We start from the raw sequence: 19,067 nt of genomic DNA on the forward strand, positions 1-19,067 counted from the left end.
AATAAGCATTAGGTTTATCCATGTTTTATTCAAGAGTCTGCAAAAGACTTCCTAATGCAGAAAAAAAAAATCAGTAGTTTGTCCATTTATGCTTCACTGTCTTTGCTGTGAGATTACCATAGCATTAACTTTCTCCATGTATAAGGACCTATCCGATAAACAGAGCAGCTTTGTTTTTGATGTACTGTGTAGGTGCACAAAATTAACATTAATGTGTATTAAAAAGGTATGGACATTTTGCACATAGTTGCAAAATCTAAAACCTTAATTTTTTGAAATGCCCAATTTTACATTTAAGACCGCCCTAAACCGAGTTTTTTGTGGTCACCAGCCATACGTCCCTCAGAAACTACTGACCTTCCGTCTCTGCTCACTGCTAGATTTATAGTGGCTACAGTAGATTGTTTTATCGCAATCATACCAGTACAATGACTACAGCAATAGCTTGGGCACAGACTTGAGCAATGGTGCAGACAACAGTTGTGATAAAACTTGTGAACCATAGGAAATTTTCAAAATTTCTGCTTGAATGGCTCTCAAAATGTATTCTAATCTTTTTCTAAAAGATAAAAAGGTAGTTCTTTTAAAGCACAATTTAAATATATAGCAAATGCAAACAACTAATTACGATAAAGAATCCAGTAATTCTTGCCAGCAGAACTACACACTGCATGCATACCCAATGTTACTGTCCCTAGTTGGTATAGTGCAGGGCTCCCTAAATGCACAGTTTGGACATGGTTAAGTGGTGGCAATCCCGACCTGCACTGGGTTATCTCTGACTAACAGTGGACACACCAGCCTCCGAGGACACTGCATCCACTGCCAGCCATAACCCAGTGCAGACCTACCCTCCGCTGGTGCCCAAGTAATGAATGATGTGAGGAAGGGCTAGCTTGTAAACTACAAGTGATCTGGGCAGACCACAGCAGAGGGAGTCAGGATCCGGCTCAAATGCTGGGAAAACAGACCATCAAGCACAATTCTGTGCTTGATCATTTGTATTGGAGGGCAGGGGAGAATCAGACCCCTGTCACCTCTAAATCCTGTCACATAGAGGCTTGATAGCCTCTTTGTGATGCCTTTTGTCAACTCAATGATGTTAAGTGAAAAAAAATTAAAACATAAACATAAAACTAACCCTGCTGTCCTGCCATCTGAAGCCCCGATGCTGGCGACGTACACTGTACGTCAGTCACAAAGGGGTTAATGGACAGGTGCATTTGACTTGCAGATGACCTCCTGCAATGCACCATATTGCTTCAAGCGGATTTAAACATTGCTATTGGAAGAGAAGCAGTTCTGAAAAAAAAAAGTCTTGGTTATGCACAATTTACATTCTAATAGATGCGATTGATAAATTGTGTTCTAAATGGATTGACAGTGATCTTAGGCTAGGTTTTAATTTTTATAACAGAAATTGCTAAATAGCATAGATCTTGATCTTAACCTGCACAGCGGCCTGTGAGAAATCAAAAAGGCTTTAGCAAATTTAAAATTATACTTCAACAGCTACCCCTTAAGAAAGGCAGGCTGCTCTCCACTGAAATGTTTAAATGTTGGGGAGCATTAAGGGCCATTCACACTAACCCATTGACTAAAACACAGCATTTTAGTGTTTCCTATGTGTCCAAGCAGTGGCCTATGTTGATGTAGTACAGTAAAACGCAGGTTACTGCTGTGGGTGTGAACAGCCCTAAAGGTTATGTTTATGTCTTGCCAATTCTTGTGAGTGATTCATCAATATAAGAATAATCTGGATATGTACTACAACCTGTGATTGGGCTTTACAAACTGACTGGAATTAATGTCACCTGCAACATGTCCTCTAGGATTCTTTTGTATTTGTTCCTCCTTCACTCACCTTTAGTCCTCCAGGGTATTTGTTAAATAGATACGTTTCTCATACACTATCACTACAGAGTGCAAATGTCTGTGATTCTTCTCCATTGTGAGAAAAAGGAAGCTCACCCCTTAGGTAAAACATGGAAGTTCCTTGCAAGTTTGGGGCTGCATTTCTACAAATGGATTTGGAGATTGGGTCCGGATCAATACTTATCCATCATGCCATACCATCAGGGAGGCGTGTGATTGGCCACAAATTTATTCTGCAGCAGGACAAAAAACTCAAAAATACAGCTAATGTCATTAAGAAATATCTTCAGTGTAAAGAAGAACAAAGAGTTGTGCTGTAGGAGGAACTGTTAACGTGTATTCTATGCAGAACTAAATAAACAGAACTTAAAAAAAATAAAAAATAAACAGAACTTAAAAAAAAAAAAAAAGGATATGTTAATGAGATTTGATCGTAATAACACGCTGGCTATTGCACCCGCCCAGTGAGCAGAGGAACAGACCTAAGAGAAAGTTCCTTACAAAAATATTTTTTTTAATCAAATGTATTCTTTTATCCCCTTCTCCTCTAATCTATTATTTTTATGTCTTCTATTTCTATTTTTTAAATGAATTTGTTAAATTATTATTTTTGTTTTAATTTTACTGTAATTATAAATGTTCAATCATTTTTATTATCTTTCATGAATTTGAAATTCCAATCACATCAATATAAACAGCAAAATGACATGGTAAAACCAGAATATCAGTGCATTAACATTCCAGAAGAGCAAGGGACCATTTGGCAAAACATACATTATATGTACGTTTGGTTCTTCTGATCCGGATGCCAACCACTTCCTCATGAGCCTGACCCCCATTCAGGCTCTATTCCTGAACCGTATACCTGCTGCTCTTTGTATCTAACTGCATAGCCCTGCTACTGTATATTTGATCTGTATATAGTCAGTAAGATGGTTTGTACTTGCACATGTATTTGCAGGTATTGCTTAGGTTGTTGCCTTACATTTTCCACCTGTGTTTTTAAATAAACCTTATTGCTTTTTCACTTTATTTTAACTTAGTCTCCTTTGTGAAGGTCACATATCTAGACACACCTACTTTGCAGGATACCTGCAAGTGGTATCCTAACAGAGTGTGCGAGTGTGAGAAGAAAAAAGTAACTTACCTTAACCTCAATGAAGTCAGGTTTGCCGATGGTGACTAGATCAGCATATGCTTTTAGTTCATCTACATTCCATGCTTTCACTAGGGTTAACCGGTATACGGTCCGCTGTTGCTGTTAAATACACAATGGAAAATGTAAATAATATACACCAATGTAGGCAATTGTGCACAAAATGTTCTGGTACCATTAAGTGAATAAAAATTACAAAACAGGTGCATCAGCACTCAGCCAGAGTAAGGACCAAAAACATGAAAATGAATAATCTCTGCATGTATGGCTAGCTTAAGCAAAGTTCCACTTCCAATGCCAATGAAAAATCTTTAGTGCATTTGGATAAAACAAGTCACTGTTTGCCCCACCCATACTCAAAGCAAGGAACATCCTACAAGTTTGAACTGTTTTGCACTTCTTCAGTTTTGCTTTTGGAACAGAATAAAAGGTGGCCATACACTGTACAACCATCGCAAGACCTCAGTCTTGCAATGGTTGTAAAGGGATTAAAAAAACGTACGATCTGCCCATCTTGGACGGGCAGATCGCACTCTCGATCATCGCAAGCCACGCCCCCTGAGGGACGGGCTTGCGATGACTAATGAGGGGCGGGCTTACACTGACTGCAAACGGGCAGTGTGCGCGTGCGCACACCGGCCCGTTCGGCAGTTGTCGAACCAGCAGGCCACCAACTCGCCGAGAACCGTACGATTCCCGGCGGGTTTTCAAACATGCTGGTTTGATGGAAGACGTGCGACCGTACAGTAGAAACGGTCGCATGCCTTATATACATTGCACGATTCTCATACGATCGCGGGATTTCCCGCGATTCTCGTACGAGAATCGTGCAGTGTATGGGCACCTTAAGACATGAGGCTTGCCTTTAAATTACAGAGCTCTGTAAAACAAATGACTACCTGTGCATTATATTATACCTTGATGGAACCTTGTAGTCATCTACACACAATGAAAACAGTGATTTTGTAGCACAAACTATAGTTAGGAGTGTGCATCATATCAAGCCACTAACAAAAAAAACACAAATAAATAATATGGCATGTTGCTTTCCAGCAACTAGATAGCTGATGCCGAAAAATGAAAGGTTACACGTTTACAAATTACATCTGGTACACCATAATCGACTTACAGTAAAATCCTTTACTTGGGGTCAGTTAAGGGACACTGGAAGTCAGATACTGTTGGGTTATGCTACCATATACTGGGGGAATGGACACTGGCCAACAGAAAATTGTAGGCCAGCCCAGGATAACCCACTCACAATCCTACTCCCAAATATGCCTCGGTTTTCTGGCACAGCAGTGCCAAGAGCATGAACATAAAACCAGAGGGATGGGGGCTGAGCCCCTCAAAAGGACTTCAAGAAAAGGATTAAACTACCAGTACAAAAAACTATTTTCTTTCTTTTCCATTGAGGAGCACAAGAATTCAGACTGTCAGGACATCAAAAAGAAGAACTCAGTGATTGGCAACAGAAAAACAACCTACTTTAGGCCCCAAAAAAACACAACTGGAGGATTTGACAGGAGTCCATGGGCTGCCTGAAGGACCAACGAGGCCAAACACCTTACCTGAATGAGGAGCAGACAACAACCAAAGTAGAGATCCAAAGAAGCAATCTGATGCTCAAGGCCAGGAAGAAAAGAATCACCACTAGAGGGGTATAACTCCATAAGAGAGAAACCCCACAAACTTAATCAAGCAAACAGCTAATCCATCAAAACCCACCAAGAAAAAGGTAGAATGATAGGAAATACCCCTTCAGAGTGAATGGCCTTACTCACATGCTGAGTATTCAAAGACATGGTCACACCTGGGGTTGTGCCATTGCACTTGACCTGGAAAGCACCACAATGAAGCGTGCCCAGTGCTTGAAGATCACATCCTGGGCTAGTCCCACAATCGTCCCAAAACCAGTGGGGTCTGGGTATGGCCTCCAAGGAGGAGGAGGAGGAGGATATGCTGATCCAGATAGCTAAGTAGATTCCAGGTCAATCCGGGTGAAGGGGTCCCCATGCAAAACACCTGAGACCTCATGTCTTCTGCTGCCTGCTTTCTGGCTCCATTAGGGTAACTGCTTGTACAGTTTTATTCTTCTCATACTGCAACTGTCTGCATGAATATTATACATCACTTTGGATGTCGTTTTTCTAATACACCATCCTGTATACTTAGTGATACCTACATTAATTCAGTGAGCTAGTCCTGTCATATTATTACATTCCTCCTATAGATGGCTGTATAACCTGACCGTATCAATTACTGTGCCCCTCAACGGACAAGAAAATAAACCTGCTCAAACGGCCCGATTTATCTCCCCAAAAATATAGTCCCTCTCTCTCAGCCCTGATCAAGAGTTTACATACCCTGGAATGTTTGGCCTTGTTACAGACACACAAGGTGACACATACAGGTTAAAATGGCAATTGAAAGGTTAATTTCCCACATCTGTGGCTTTTTAAATTGCAATTAGTGTATGTTTATAAACAAACAGTCAAGGAGTTTGTTAGCTCCCACGTGGATGCATTGAGCAGGCTAGATACTGAGCAATAGGGAGCAGAAAATAACTGTCAAAAGACCTGCGTAACAAGGTAATAGAACTTCATAAAGATGGAAAAGGATATAAAAAGATATCCAAAGCCTTGAAATTGCCAGTCAATACTGTTCAATCACCTATTAAGAAGTGGAAAATTCAGGGATCTCTTGATAGCAAGCCAAGGTCAGGTAGACCAAGAAAGATTGCAGTCACAACTGCCAGAAGAATTGTTCGGGATACAAAGAAACCCCACAGGTAACCGCAGGAGAAATACAGGCTCCTCTGGAAAAAGACTGTGGTTGTTTCCAGGAGCACAATATGACAATATGTGAACAAAAATGAGCTGCATGGTCGAGTTCCAAGAAAGAGGCCTTTACTGCACCAATACCACAAAAAAAGCCAGTTTACAATATGCCCAACAACACCTTGACACGCCTCACAGCTTCTGGCACACTAATTTGGAGGGACGAGACCAAAAATGGAGCTTTATGGTCACAACCTGAAAGCTGCACTCTGGACGCTCTTGTACTTTCCATCACAACAATGACTCTAAGCACTAGGCCAAGTTGATCCTCCAGTGGTTACAGCAGAAAAAGGTGAAGGTTCTGGTGTGGCCATCACAGTCACAGAGATCTCAAAAGGTGCAGTTCATGCAAGGAGACCAAAGACTTTGCATGACCTAAAGGCATTTTGTCAAGACAAAATGGACAGCTTTACCATTCGGTGCCTCATAGACTACTATTAAAAAAGACTGCACGCTGTCATTGATCCTAAAGAGGGCAATACACAGTATTAAGAACTAAGGGTATGCAGACTTTTGAACACGTGTCATTTAATTTTTTTTCTTTGTTGCCATGTTTTGTTTGCCGATTGTGACATTCTGTTATGTCCTACAGTTAAATATAAATCCCATGTCTTGAATGAGCAAGCGATGTGTTTTGCCTGCTCACTCAAAGTTTTTTTTTTTTTTAAATGGTACATGTGTTACCAATTCTCCAAGGGTATGCAAACTTTTGAGCACAACTGTAGAAGTACCAATACTTGTCCAAGTACCGTACTCAGATACAATTACTGATACATTTTTTATTCCGGTCATGTGACCATTTTTCTAAAACAATACAGACAGTTTGAGGAGCGCCAGGGCTCAGTCGCAGCTGCAACCCTGAAAGTTCTCATGAAAATGCTAAGTATCGGCATTGGTATCTGTGCATCCCTAGTTATGATGCAATTGGAAAACATTTAAACGCAATATAGGGGGCTCTTTGGGTCTTAGGTATGTACCAAAATAGTTAGAACAAGATATGTAATTAAGAGGTAGGTCCTTGAACAGATAATCACTTGATGGCAGTCTCATCTAACAGTTCCTTAATGAATAAATATGCATATATAGTTTAACCTGCTACTATATATAGCCTTAAAGATCTTGAAGAACATCTGCAGGATAAGGAAAGATCATTAAGCGGTTTCCTCCACCATTAAATCCCTGAAGCATATTTGTTAAAAAGTGCCATATCAGCTGCCTTTGTCATTAATGGCAAGTATGCTCAAACTGTGGTTGTCAACAGACATTCACCACTGTCGTATGGCATTTCGCCTAAGATGTCAGTTTGCAAAAACATTCTGCCTTGCCTGTCCCCTTGCCTAATAACACATTTCCTAAACAAAGTATTGCATGTGTCATTTTTTTCTCCAGAATTTAACTATTAATGCACAAGATTTATATTATTTTCAATCTAAAAGCAGCAAAGGAAATTATGTTTAAGGTTTTCAGTTACAAGTACTTTTTGAAGCAGTGAATGTAACGGAATCAGTATATTTAAATTGGTAAGTCACCTTTTCAGTGATCTAGGGCTAAAAGGTGATTTGAACTGAAAGTTAATCTCACATATTAATGATAGGGAATGTAAGGAAAAATTGGTAGCAACAGCTGCATAGGTCTTTTAGCATGTTGGCAATTTGAGCACCCCTTAAAAACAGCATTTGGAGGAATCCTTCAATTAGGAAACAGCACAAAAATCAACATGCAGAAGTAAAATATTTATAATTTTCCATTTTTTGTATACCACAATACATATTGTTACCAATAATATATCACCTCGGCATGGGGGCTGCATACATATTCAACTAAACCTTCAGTATACATTTGGCAGATAGATTGTAAGCTTGGATTTTCAAATGCATGTCTATGCTCACTATGAAGGGCAATCATTATATACATATATAAAACCTCACAGAATTTTTACTAGTACATGCTGCATTTGCAATTCCAGACATAGACGTCAATATGAAATTATAAAAGGAGGACCTAAAACTGTAGAAGCTGTGGCAAAAAAAGTAGCAGAGAGAAAAGAAAAAGTAACCGGTATTGCTTGTGGTCTCGCTGGAGCCAATCTTTCCCCATTACTGAATTGCCATGCCTGCCATGTGCCTACCTGTGAAGGCAGCCATCTTGGTAGAGGACAGGGCTTTGCTTCCTCGTGTAAGAGCTGCCCACCTGATGACTAGTGATCAGATGGCTGGTGGGGTAATATTCAACAGGCAGCAGGAGAAATAGAGAACATGCCTATCCACAGAATAAATGAAACAGCAGTACAAGTAAAGCCCTCTCTCCAGCAAAAGAAAAGTGAGCATCACACTATCACCACCAAATCTTAATCCATATCTTGCGAGCCTAGCAGAGCCTTCGATTCAAACTGCAGATATAAAAAGGTTTGAGGATCACTGCACAGAGTACTGTAGGCACAATCACCATTTCAAGATGTAAAGATAGCAGATCTTTACGCTTTAAGTTTAGCTCCACTTTAATAGCCTAGACAATAATATATATATTTATATATTACATACACACACACACACACACACACACACACACACACACACACACACACACACACACACCTTACTGAAACATTAGGAAAAACTTTATATTATACTCTAAATGCAACCTTGTCAGCTGCCATGAAACCAGTACATATTGCTTATAGCCAAAATCAATGATTGGATTAAAATTCTAACTCCCACACTGAGCCAAAATAATGTAATGGTTGAACAGAAAAATCAATTCTAGAAAATAGAGAATTACAGACTAGGTGGGAGTGGCAGCAATGCCCATACATACACGTTGCTTTTTATCCACTCCTACATGCATTAAGGCTCCTTCAGATGAAAAACCGATTAAAACACTCATGCTTTTATTGTATTATAGATTCAAGCTGTAGAGAATTTTATGCCTGGTGAGTTTTCCTGCTCTTTTTATTTTTTTATTACCAGTGAAAAGTAAAATCCTGTGTTCTTTTATATAACATATCAGGTCTGAGGTTGTGAAAAAGTAAATACAAAAGGATTTCAAAGATCAGACATATTTAATGTTTTTACCTATGCTGAGGCAGTTCTAAGGGGACGTTCATGTGCGACTCCTAAATTTTACCGTAAGAAAGAACAATAATTTCTGAATTTTTGGTCACACATAAGTCCCTATGCTGGAACCATTGGTAGCAAGTAGAGGCGTTTCTCTGACATGGGATACTAAGACAGCAATAGAATATGTGCATTGTTTTCACTAGCATGCATGCTACAAATCAAAGCACCGCCACATCTCGGACACAAAACCAAGCTTTACTTATATGTATAACCTATTTGGTTACAGATTACGAAGCTAAATATATTTTAAGCATATACATGTTTTTAGATCGGAAAACCTGCATCAGCCAAAAGACAGTAGTACTACTGGACACACACTAATAATGTATATTAATTACTGAAAAACTGACAGTTTCTGGTTGTCATTAAAGAACTATGAGGTGAGTGCTTTTCACTCACCTCATAGTTCTAGCAGACCTGTGACAATGAGACTGTCACAGGTCGGCTCAGTAGCAAACACATACTGGCATTCGCTCACCTCTTGATCCTGTCACAGCACAGAGCCGTGACAGGATCAAGAGGTGAGCGAATGCCAGTATGTGTTTGCTACTGAGCGGGTACAGCTGGTTCTGCCTTTAGATAGGCAGAGCCAGCTGTCACTCACGCAGCTGGGCGGATCCAGACATAATTGTCAGGATCTGCTTCAGCTGCGCCATCTCAGTATACCGCGAGCTGTAGATAGTATACCGCGAGCTGTAGCTGTATACCGCGAGCGAGCTCAGTATACCGCGAGCTAGTTTGCGTCCTCCCGTTACCCTAAGGAGAACTATGGGGAAAAGACTTAACCCCATAGTTCTCCTTTAACAATATCTCAGATTAACGGGCACTAAATAAAAAGGGCTCATTTAATAACGTATCAAGTGAGATTAAGTGAACCTGGACCTGATTTACTAAAGGTGAACATTATAATGGTAACACCTATAGCAGCCCTAAACAAAATGCAAAATAAGGGGCTGTAACAGAAATACGACTAAAGGTGTCCACAGACATTCACTGTGAATCGCATCACCCATTCACTTGTCCTCTGCTATTTACAAATTTTATTTAAGTGACTGCTCTCTCCAATTCTATTGGTGCAGACACACAATGGCTGCCTCCAAGCTCTCAGTTTATTCATTGTTAGTAGGGCCACGGTTTACAAATGCACCCTAATGTAGAATTGTAAAAAGGCTATGGACAATGATCTATTTACATATTCTTAACAAGAAGTACATTCAATTTAAAACAAGCCCTCATTGACCTCTCTAGCTGCAGACACTTTAGGGCAATACAGCCTTTAAATCGAATTCCCAGTGAAGTCGTTCATGTCAGGTCTCAGCACTTTATCCCAACTACTGTACACTTGGTCTGTGTTTACAGATTAGAAGGCTACCAAATCACTGCTGTAAGGGGGGAAACAATGTGATCTTGTAAAGGAAAACCAAAGTGAAAGCATTTTCCTCAGAACTTGGAGTATGAATTTTTTTATCGTGAATGTAGATACAGAGCTTAGGGAGGACTATTTAAAGCATGTGTACTGCTTTTTTTTTAAATTACATAAACAGAATGTCCAGAGTGGGGAACTGTTACAGCAGTTTTAAAGAGAGAAAAAAGAAGAAGAAGTTGGTTGCAAACAGCTATGACAAGTGTTACAAATACATCAAGCACTTTCAATTAAAAGAAGCCATGTAGAAACATCAGGTGATGACAGACCCTCCCATATGTTTTTCAGCAATAAAATTATAAACAATGCACAAGATGTTTAATTGTTAAGTCTAATCATCAAGCACTTTAGGCTTCTGATTAAAGCAGATGTCTGAATTTGTTTCATGGCCACGCTCGAAATTTCAAACAATGTGTTTTATTACACAACAAACACTAGCCTGGTAATGCATAAGTAAAGAAAACACAGGAAGGACAGAAAACAAACAAAAAACTCACATGACCCTATTGTCATGACAGCAACAGATCCCAATGGATGCAGTACCAATTCAAGGGTTCCTGAAGAAGGTATTGTTAAGTCTTTCTGTCCAGTGCTTGGTGTTAGTATTCATGTTCTTGGATGTTTCCACATAGTGTACTGTTACAACCTGAATTAAGAAAAACCTGTATTGAGCAAACTAAGAAATCTTCCATTGATGACTACTTTCTGAAAATCCTTGTCGTCTATTTCTATGTGGTCAGTAACTTTCTTAGTCACTGACATAGAACAAGTGCACAGCAGTAAAGTCATAGGTCCCCATCAGCAGACTTTCTCCAGGTCAGCAAGAAAGTACTGAAACCACCAGAATGGCACTACAGCAAGGGAACTAACAAGTGAAAGAATATATATAGTTTCCAAATTATTTGCACAAACTGAAAACGTTTAAGACATATTTGTGTTTACAAACACTGATCAGTAAATTCATTTTTGTCAAGAGTGGAATGAACTGGCTGTCAACAAGCCCGTAAAAACAGCAGGGTTGGGGGGTGAAGGTATCCTCCCTTGTGTACTATGCTGAACTTATTTTGGGTATATTTAAAACACACCAAAGGTACAAGACTGGTCGAGTTCTGGTTCATTACAAAAATTTTAAATTTTGATTAAATCCATTACAGACCTTTTCATTGTCAAATGCCAATTATATTACTACACAAAAGGACTTCTAATAAGCTCTTATTATTATGATCTGAATTTAGACTAAACACAGCTGAGGCAATAACTTCAAAAGAGCCATTTTCTAGTAACAATCAAATATATACTCCCAGCAAGCGGTCAATTAAATTTTACAGCCAAAGAAAATAGTACTTATCTATGGGCTCAATAGATTTACTAATGACTAGAACAGGGAAATACTAAATGCAACCCTCAGTCAAAGCTTAAAATGGCATAACTCGACAAAACTCTCATTGATGACTGGCTCAATGCACAATGCTTATTTTTAGTTCTCCTGGCTACTTATTCATCATTCGCCAGGAAGTTCTCCTTTCACCTATCCAATTTTAATCCGTGCCCTTCCAGTGATGTCAAGCCAGCACTGATCTTTGCCTGACATGCCTAATAATTACTACTGATGTATAAGCAGTATTTAACGGTTCACCATAACAAAAAACCTAGTATTCTGACAAGAGTATGTGGGTTACAAATCTTCTTGCAGTATAATGCATTTTTTTTTCTTCAAATGCTTTTATTAATATATTATTCTCCATATTTAAAAGCAAACCAAAAAAACTTTCCAGCTAAAAGTGACAGTGGTTGGGACAAACCTTTATTAGAAGAGTTTGAGCCATTGCCAGCACCCCTTATTTAGAAGATTTAAACCATGTGGTTGTTTGGTTATATTTCAGAAATCCACTTGGGTTACATGAACTATCCTGGCAAAATCTTTACTGGACAATACGTGTCAAGTTCCCCTGCCCCTCCTACCAAGTTGTATGGGCATATGTTGTGCTGCCCACCTGCAGGCATTGCATCTATAACTCCAGTGGTGAACCTGAATAGTGGCTGCAGTAATTAACTAAGCACAATTGGCACAGTGTACCCGTTTCTGGGGGACAGAGATGCTCGGAACACATATGAGATCCAGATGGGCATGAAGGGGAGTTAACCCCCCTTGTGAAAGATTGGGGACACAGTCCTAAATTGCTTTCTCCCTTGTAGACCTGCACTTACTAATGAGCACAGAAGTGCTCAGTACCGAGCTCCTCGGTGTTCATTCACAAACCGAAGGAAGCAGTAAACAAGCCAATAGTGTTTACATACCTCTTTCAGTATGAAGGAACAAGGAGATGCTTAGTACTTCCTTGTTTATTCAGGTGAATGGAAAAGCTGCCAATGAGACCAGCATGAAGCCAGTATGCTGTACTCATCGGTGTTAATGGTGGAAAGAACAGCAGCTAGTGTAGGGCAGGAAGGGCACACAAGGCTGGGACGTAGTGGCATTGCAGAATGGCACACAATCAGCCCTTCTGTAGTGCTCAGACAGTGGGGACTGGAGAGCAGCTCACTGCGGGTGGCGTGGCAGCAATGCAGTCACATTTGTTATCAAACGATTTAAAATTTGCAAGGTTATGTCCACTCACATGTTGGTTTCTTATATCTTCCAGATACTCAGGTCATGAGATATTCCTGCTAAATGTCCTACTTTCTAATAAGTCAAATTGGCATTACACTCCTTTATAGGTTATTCATAGAGTATAACACGCAAATATAGACTTGTAAGAAAAAAGCTTGGAGCTACAAAGCAGACTTTCACTATTATTTATAAGATCCAATAGAGCATACATTTGGGTACAATGTAGAAGGTTGGATGCCAAAGCCAATTCACACAACTTAGAAATGTTAAATTGTTTAGTCTATTACTGAAAAATTAAAACCAAACTCTGTTCATTTTTTCCGCCCTCTCTGCTGTTCCCAAATACTGGTGTCACACTACTTCACACAACATAGGGTACTGTCTCAATAAATGTCTTGTAATTTGTTCAAGCCGAGCCATAGCTAGCTCCTTCTGCGCTCGAGGCAAGAACAGAAAATTGTGACCCCCAAAAGACATGTGCGGTATGTGACGTCATGCGCCCCGCCTCCAGGATGGAGTCTTTGCACATGTCTAGGTGTGCGTGTGTGATTTTTGTTTTATTTTTACTGTTGGGGGGCTTTGGGGAAATATCAGGGATCTAAACAGACCCCTGATATTTCTCTTTTGAAATAGAAAAAGAGATTGAGGACAGAGTCCTCTGCCTGTTCAAGCTGCAGAATGGTACTACAATGTTCTTGAGACACAAGTTGCACACAACCTATTGACAGAAAACCTAGAAAAAGTATGGAAGGTTCTGCAAAGTCACAAAATCAAAATATAAATTGACACTAAAAGAAGAAACCGGAGAAGCTGGACATATAAGATGGAATAAGACTTTCCCAAGAAAATTTTAAATGCTGTTTTTAAGTTAATTTTAAAATAATTAGTCTCATAGCTATATATCTGCAACATGAGATAATCTAAGGCACTGTTGCCTCTGACTGCTAATCTCACAAGATCTGGGGATATAACTTCTATGCTGCTGACTGTTCGTCCTGTTAAGAGAAACCTACAGTGCAAGGATCTACCTGCTTCCTTTACTCTGTGGATCTGTGTTTAATCCTGCTACTTCGTGAAAAAGTTTCCCACCAGTCATCAGAGAACAAGTCATGAGAAGGCAAGTGTGAGATGAAGAAGCACAGTCCTGCTTCTATACCAAGCTGTCTACCGCCACAAAAAAGACATTGTAAGTCAGTAATGGGGAGATCAGCAAAAGGGAGCCTACATTCAATACTGGCGATAGGTCTTTACCGCCGATTGCCTTTATCGGCACGGCTTTCACAGGTCTTCGGACACTTGACCTCATGCTAGAAATTAGCCTGACCTTTAGGATTAATTCCTGAATCCTAAAAAATCATATTGGCTCTTACTCTTAGTGTGCTAATCCTTGGCATTAGGCTAACCCCTAAAAAACTGAACCTTGCTCATCAAGCACCAGAACTATTCAAACCAAAACCTGACAGTCTCCAGATCTTGGCTCTTACAGACACTTATTTTGTATTAGACAGATGTAAGCAGTGCAAAAGTGTATTGGCTATTTTAACAGGACAGGTGTATTTCAATTTTCTTTTTTAAAAGAATGGTCAGAGAAGTAGACTTATGGATCAAGTAAAATACCACCAATTTTCTTAACATTTATATATTCTCTAGAAGCAGCTTTAAAAAGGTATCATCACCTTTACTGAAGTTGAAAATGGCTAGTAATAAATCTGAAGTATTAATCTTCTAGCAGCTCTGTTTCAGCTGGGTTCATTCATCGTAGCTAATCAGCCATTCTATTGTGAAAGAAAGAAAAAATGTCATACTTTGGAAGGGCACTAAAGGACATGTAAGAAATGTATTTTATTTAATGTCCATGGGTCAGTTCAAGAAAAAGGACTCCTATAATTCATGGTCATAAACTTAAGTGCACAAAGCCGAGCATTAAAACACAATGGATGAATGTCGTAGCTTTATCTTAGACAACTGGGACACACAAAAAGGTAACGGTCTAAAAAATGGAGATGTATATTAAAATGGCATATTCATTTAACCACGAAGTCCAGGGTGTTTACACCCCCTTCCTGTCCAGGCCATTTTCAGTATTCAGCACTGCAGTACTTTGACTGTCCTTTATCCCGTCATGCAACGCTGTACTGAAATTAATTTTATACCATTTTTTGGGGACAGATATAGCTTTCTTTTGGTGGTATTTAAATCACCACTGGGGTTTTTTTTTTTTTTACTATAGTAAGTAATTACCGAGAAAAAAAAAAGAAAAAAAACAGTTTCGCCTATATTAAAATTACATTTATTATTACCCAATTTTTTAGTAAAATCTAAAAGACGGGATCAAGTCGGATGAATAGACACCAAACATGTCAAGCCTTAAAATTGTGCGCACCTGCGAAACCTCCAAAAATTTAAATACCTAAAACTGGCCATAGTCAACGCTTTAACCGCTCATCAGTTTAGTGTTATCAGTGATTAATGGCCCTAAAAGTGTTGCTCTCACTCCGATGTTCGCGATGTGTAGTGCAATTTTCGTTTTTTCGAGCGCTAACGCATATTTACGTTTATATGTGTGTAAACGTGGGGGACTTTAAAGCTTTTGGGGGTTTTTTTAAACTTTTTTTATATGCAACTTTTTTTTTCACTTTATTTTCTTTTTACACTTAATGTTATTGCTCTCACATAGGGGGATTGTTCTTCCCCTATGTGATAGCACAGGCACACTGACAGGTCCTCTTTATGGAGACATTAGGAGCCCTAATGTCACTTGGGACCCCAAAAGAAGCCGATTAAGCAGAGATCTGGCTATAGCAGTATTACACATCACATTACACATCACTTCCGCATTCAGAAGATGCTGATCTCCCTCCCATCTTCCTCCCGACACCCTCAGGCAGCACATACAAGAGATCGGACGGCTATAGAGTCGCTGATTGCTTGTAAATGAAAAAGCCGGTAACGGCTGTTTGCAATGGACGTTTTTTTTTCTGCCTGTGCGCGTGAACAGAACACAAAAAGTCGTTTATTTACGGCAACTCGCCAATGGGAGTTGTCCGTCTGTCCGTTTTTTCACAACAGGCGGACGGCAAGCCATTAAAAAAAGAAAAGAAAAAAGAAGGAGGGAAGAACATGGCAAAGGGAGTATAAATGGACACATCCTTTTTTTTTTATTTAGGCATTTTTGTAACTACTGTGCACTGTGTCACTCTGCTGTGCATTACCTGATCACGTAACGCTATTCAGCTATTCTGCACCACTTAAATTCCATGTGCAATGCTGTACCTTTTTTTTCTGCACCTCCTTAATCCGTAATACCTGCTGTACATTCCCTTTTCTGCACCATCTCATTTCATATGCCATGCTGTTCTTTCCCTTTTCTGCAACACCTCATTCTGTATGTTCCCTATTCTACATCCCACACTATAGGTTCCTTATTTCACACTTCCTCACTACATTTGCCACGCTGGCTCTGGCATCTGTCCAGGATGATCTGGACTCAGGAGAACTGGGCCCCCCAGCTGTGGTGGAACTACACATCCCATGAGGCATTGCAAGATTCCCACAGCCACAGACGTGACTCCCGAAGAGAGATGTATCATGGGATTTGTAGTTTCACCACAGCTGGAGGGCCGGAGGTTTGAGACCCCTGTATTAGGGTGTATAACTGTACATTTAACCCCTGCTGGTGGGAGTATATAACATTACATTCCCGTTCTAGAGTATGGCACAGTATGCTTAGCCACTGGTGGGGTGTATAATATGACAACGAACTGCCCATTATAGAGAATAAAAACCATAAAATTATACCCTGGTGGTGGGGGGCATGTAACATGACAGAGGACTGCTCCACTCGGTGTAACAGTACTACAAGCCTTCGATAGGCTAATTAAAACATATCTCAATTCATGAAAAAAATTGACAGGTCTAATAACAAAAGGGTAAAGAGTTTGGAGAAGGCAGGAGAAGTGAAGTGAGCAATCTAGGACAAAATATCGGATTTGGAAAAATTCTCCAATTCAGCTATGTTGTCCTAGATTGTTCACTTCTCCTGTCTTCTCCAAAGTCTACTCCCTTTTGTGAATAACCCTGTTAAATGTATAACAGCTTACCAGTCCTGAGATGAGGTAGCTGCATTCATTTTCTTTTTCTCAGCCTCTTTATTTTCAGCTGAATCTGCCAGTAACACTCCCTATCCTAGGCTGACAAAACCTATTCACTGTACTGTAGCTATTAAGGAACAGTTTGGTTACTCTCGTACAGGACTGTAGAACTCCGCCCACCCTCCCTTACAAAGGAGAGGGGGTTCTGTAGTTCTCAGAGACACCTGGGAACAATGTAACTGATAACACTGCAGCAGAGGAAGTTAAACCCCTCAAAACCTAACAGTTATATTTTGTGCTTATTGAACGGATGTAACCAATAGCTTATGTAGTATATTTGACAGACCAAATGAGAAAATTATTGCAATTTTTGGTATGGGGTGTCTTGAAATTCAGTACAACCAATGAGGAGCATCATTATATTGGACGGTAAAGCTGAGATGCCACAGATTACAAAAAAAGTATCAATCTTAAAAACATGTTAAAATGCACAGCTGTGAATGAGCCCTAAAAGTTTACAATAAACAGAATAAAAAAGGGTGGCAACAAATGAGAAATATAAAATAAATAAAAGGTAACAAATCAGTTCCACCTGCTACTTTTTTTAATCAATCCAGGTGTAGAGATCTAAAATGTGACAGCAAAGCATAAGCAGATTAGTAATGCTGTCTGTGTGCACATTACAAGTTCTGCAACCACATGCTATGCACAATTATACCATTTATACCACAAAGTCTAATGATTATGGGACGGTATGAGTCACAATCTTCCAGTCCAGATAAAACCATTAATATCCATCATCAAAGCAGCAGGAAATGCTGAGATCTAATTAGAAGCTGGGTACACTGTGCGCCTAAAAAACAGATTGATCTTTTGTATTTTGGTTGTCAAAAATGCCACACAGTAATGCATTCATGCATTTTGTAATGCTTATTGCTTAAACCTTCCTGTAGTTTCCAAAGACTTCTAAGTATAACCGGTTAAAGTGGAAGTCAAGGCAATTTTTGTGTTCATCTGTAAAAATCCTTACCACTTATGCCTTACTTTTTACATTATTGCTCTTCAGCTAATAGTTGATGTAGAAGGCTATAAATCTTAGAATTCACCTGGAAAACTGTTCCCATGGGCTGCTGTGGTTGCACTGCAATAAAATGGCAACAATGTTGCTATCATTAAGGCCACCATGGTTTAGACTGTGCATTGGAGTGCAACTTCTCTTTTAATGTTAGCAGCTCTCTGCCTCTCCAAACACACACAGGTTGGCTGACAGCATAGTACCCCCTTGTGCTATGCACATCGAGTGTTTTCTAGAGAAAATCCCTTGCCATTGTTGTGTGAACTGAGTACGATTTCCAAATGGAACCTGCCCTCCAATACAGGATTTCAAGCACACCACTGTGCTCGATCTCCTATGACAGATGAGACAGGAAGGCGGCGAGTACAGCGCTCCTGTCTCACTGGCCGCATGGAGCAGATTGAAGAATGGATGTTCTCCGCTGCCCATTCTGAACTCATTTGCCATGGTCTGGGTCCCCCAGAAGAGCAGGGGACCACCCTGAAATTCATGGCAGGGAGAAAGGCGACTGGCGGGGACCAGCAGACTGCATTTAATTAACGGATAATATCGTGTAAAACAGATTTGCATTGAAGTCAATGGAGGCTGTTCACACCTTTGCGGTCTGTTGCACGGACTAAATCACCTGTTGCGCAAAAAGGTACAGGAGCTATTTTCGGGCGGTTGTCGCACGGTTTGGGTCCCATAGACATATATATGCATTGATATGCATGCATATCGTGCAGTTTTCAAAGAACGCGAAACCACACGAAAACCGCTCACGAGCTCAGTTGCCTTTGTGTGAACCTAGCCTAAAAGGTTGCAAAACAACTACATCATACTGTATAGAACAGCTACTCTGTTGTGCAAAATATATAAGTAGGAAGTTACCTCAAACAAA

At 39.9% G+C, this 19,067-nt stretch overlaps 1 protein-coding gene across 1 annotated transcript in view; it reads right to left on the minus strand.

Annotated features, from left to right (window-relative positions):
- The window catches only part of LOC108801186 (S-adenosyl-L-methionine-dependent tRNA 4-demethylwyosine synthase-like), a gene marked incomplete at its 5' end in the record, with an annotated part of 110,850 nt that overhangs the window by 20,959 nt on the left and 70,824 nt on the right, over positions 1 to 19,067 (minus strand). The window contains one exon of the mRNA XM_018573116.1: positions 3,023 to 3,133. Coding sequence (XP_018428618.1) covers positions 3,023 to 3,133 — 111 coding nt within the window. The remainder of the gene's footprint in view (positions 1 to 3,022; positions 3,134 to 19,067) is intronic.

The sequence above is a fragment of the Nanorana parkeri genome, unplaced genomic scaffold (genome assembly GCF_000935625.1).
Source record: "Nanorana parkeri isolate BGI_ZX_2015 unplaced genomic scaffold, ASM93562v1 scaffold2242, whole genome shotgun sequence".
NCBI classification, from domain to species: domain Eukaryota; kingdom Metazoa; phylum Chordata; class Amphibia; order Anura; family Dicroglossidae; genus Nanorana; species Nanorana parkeri.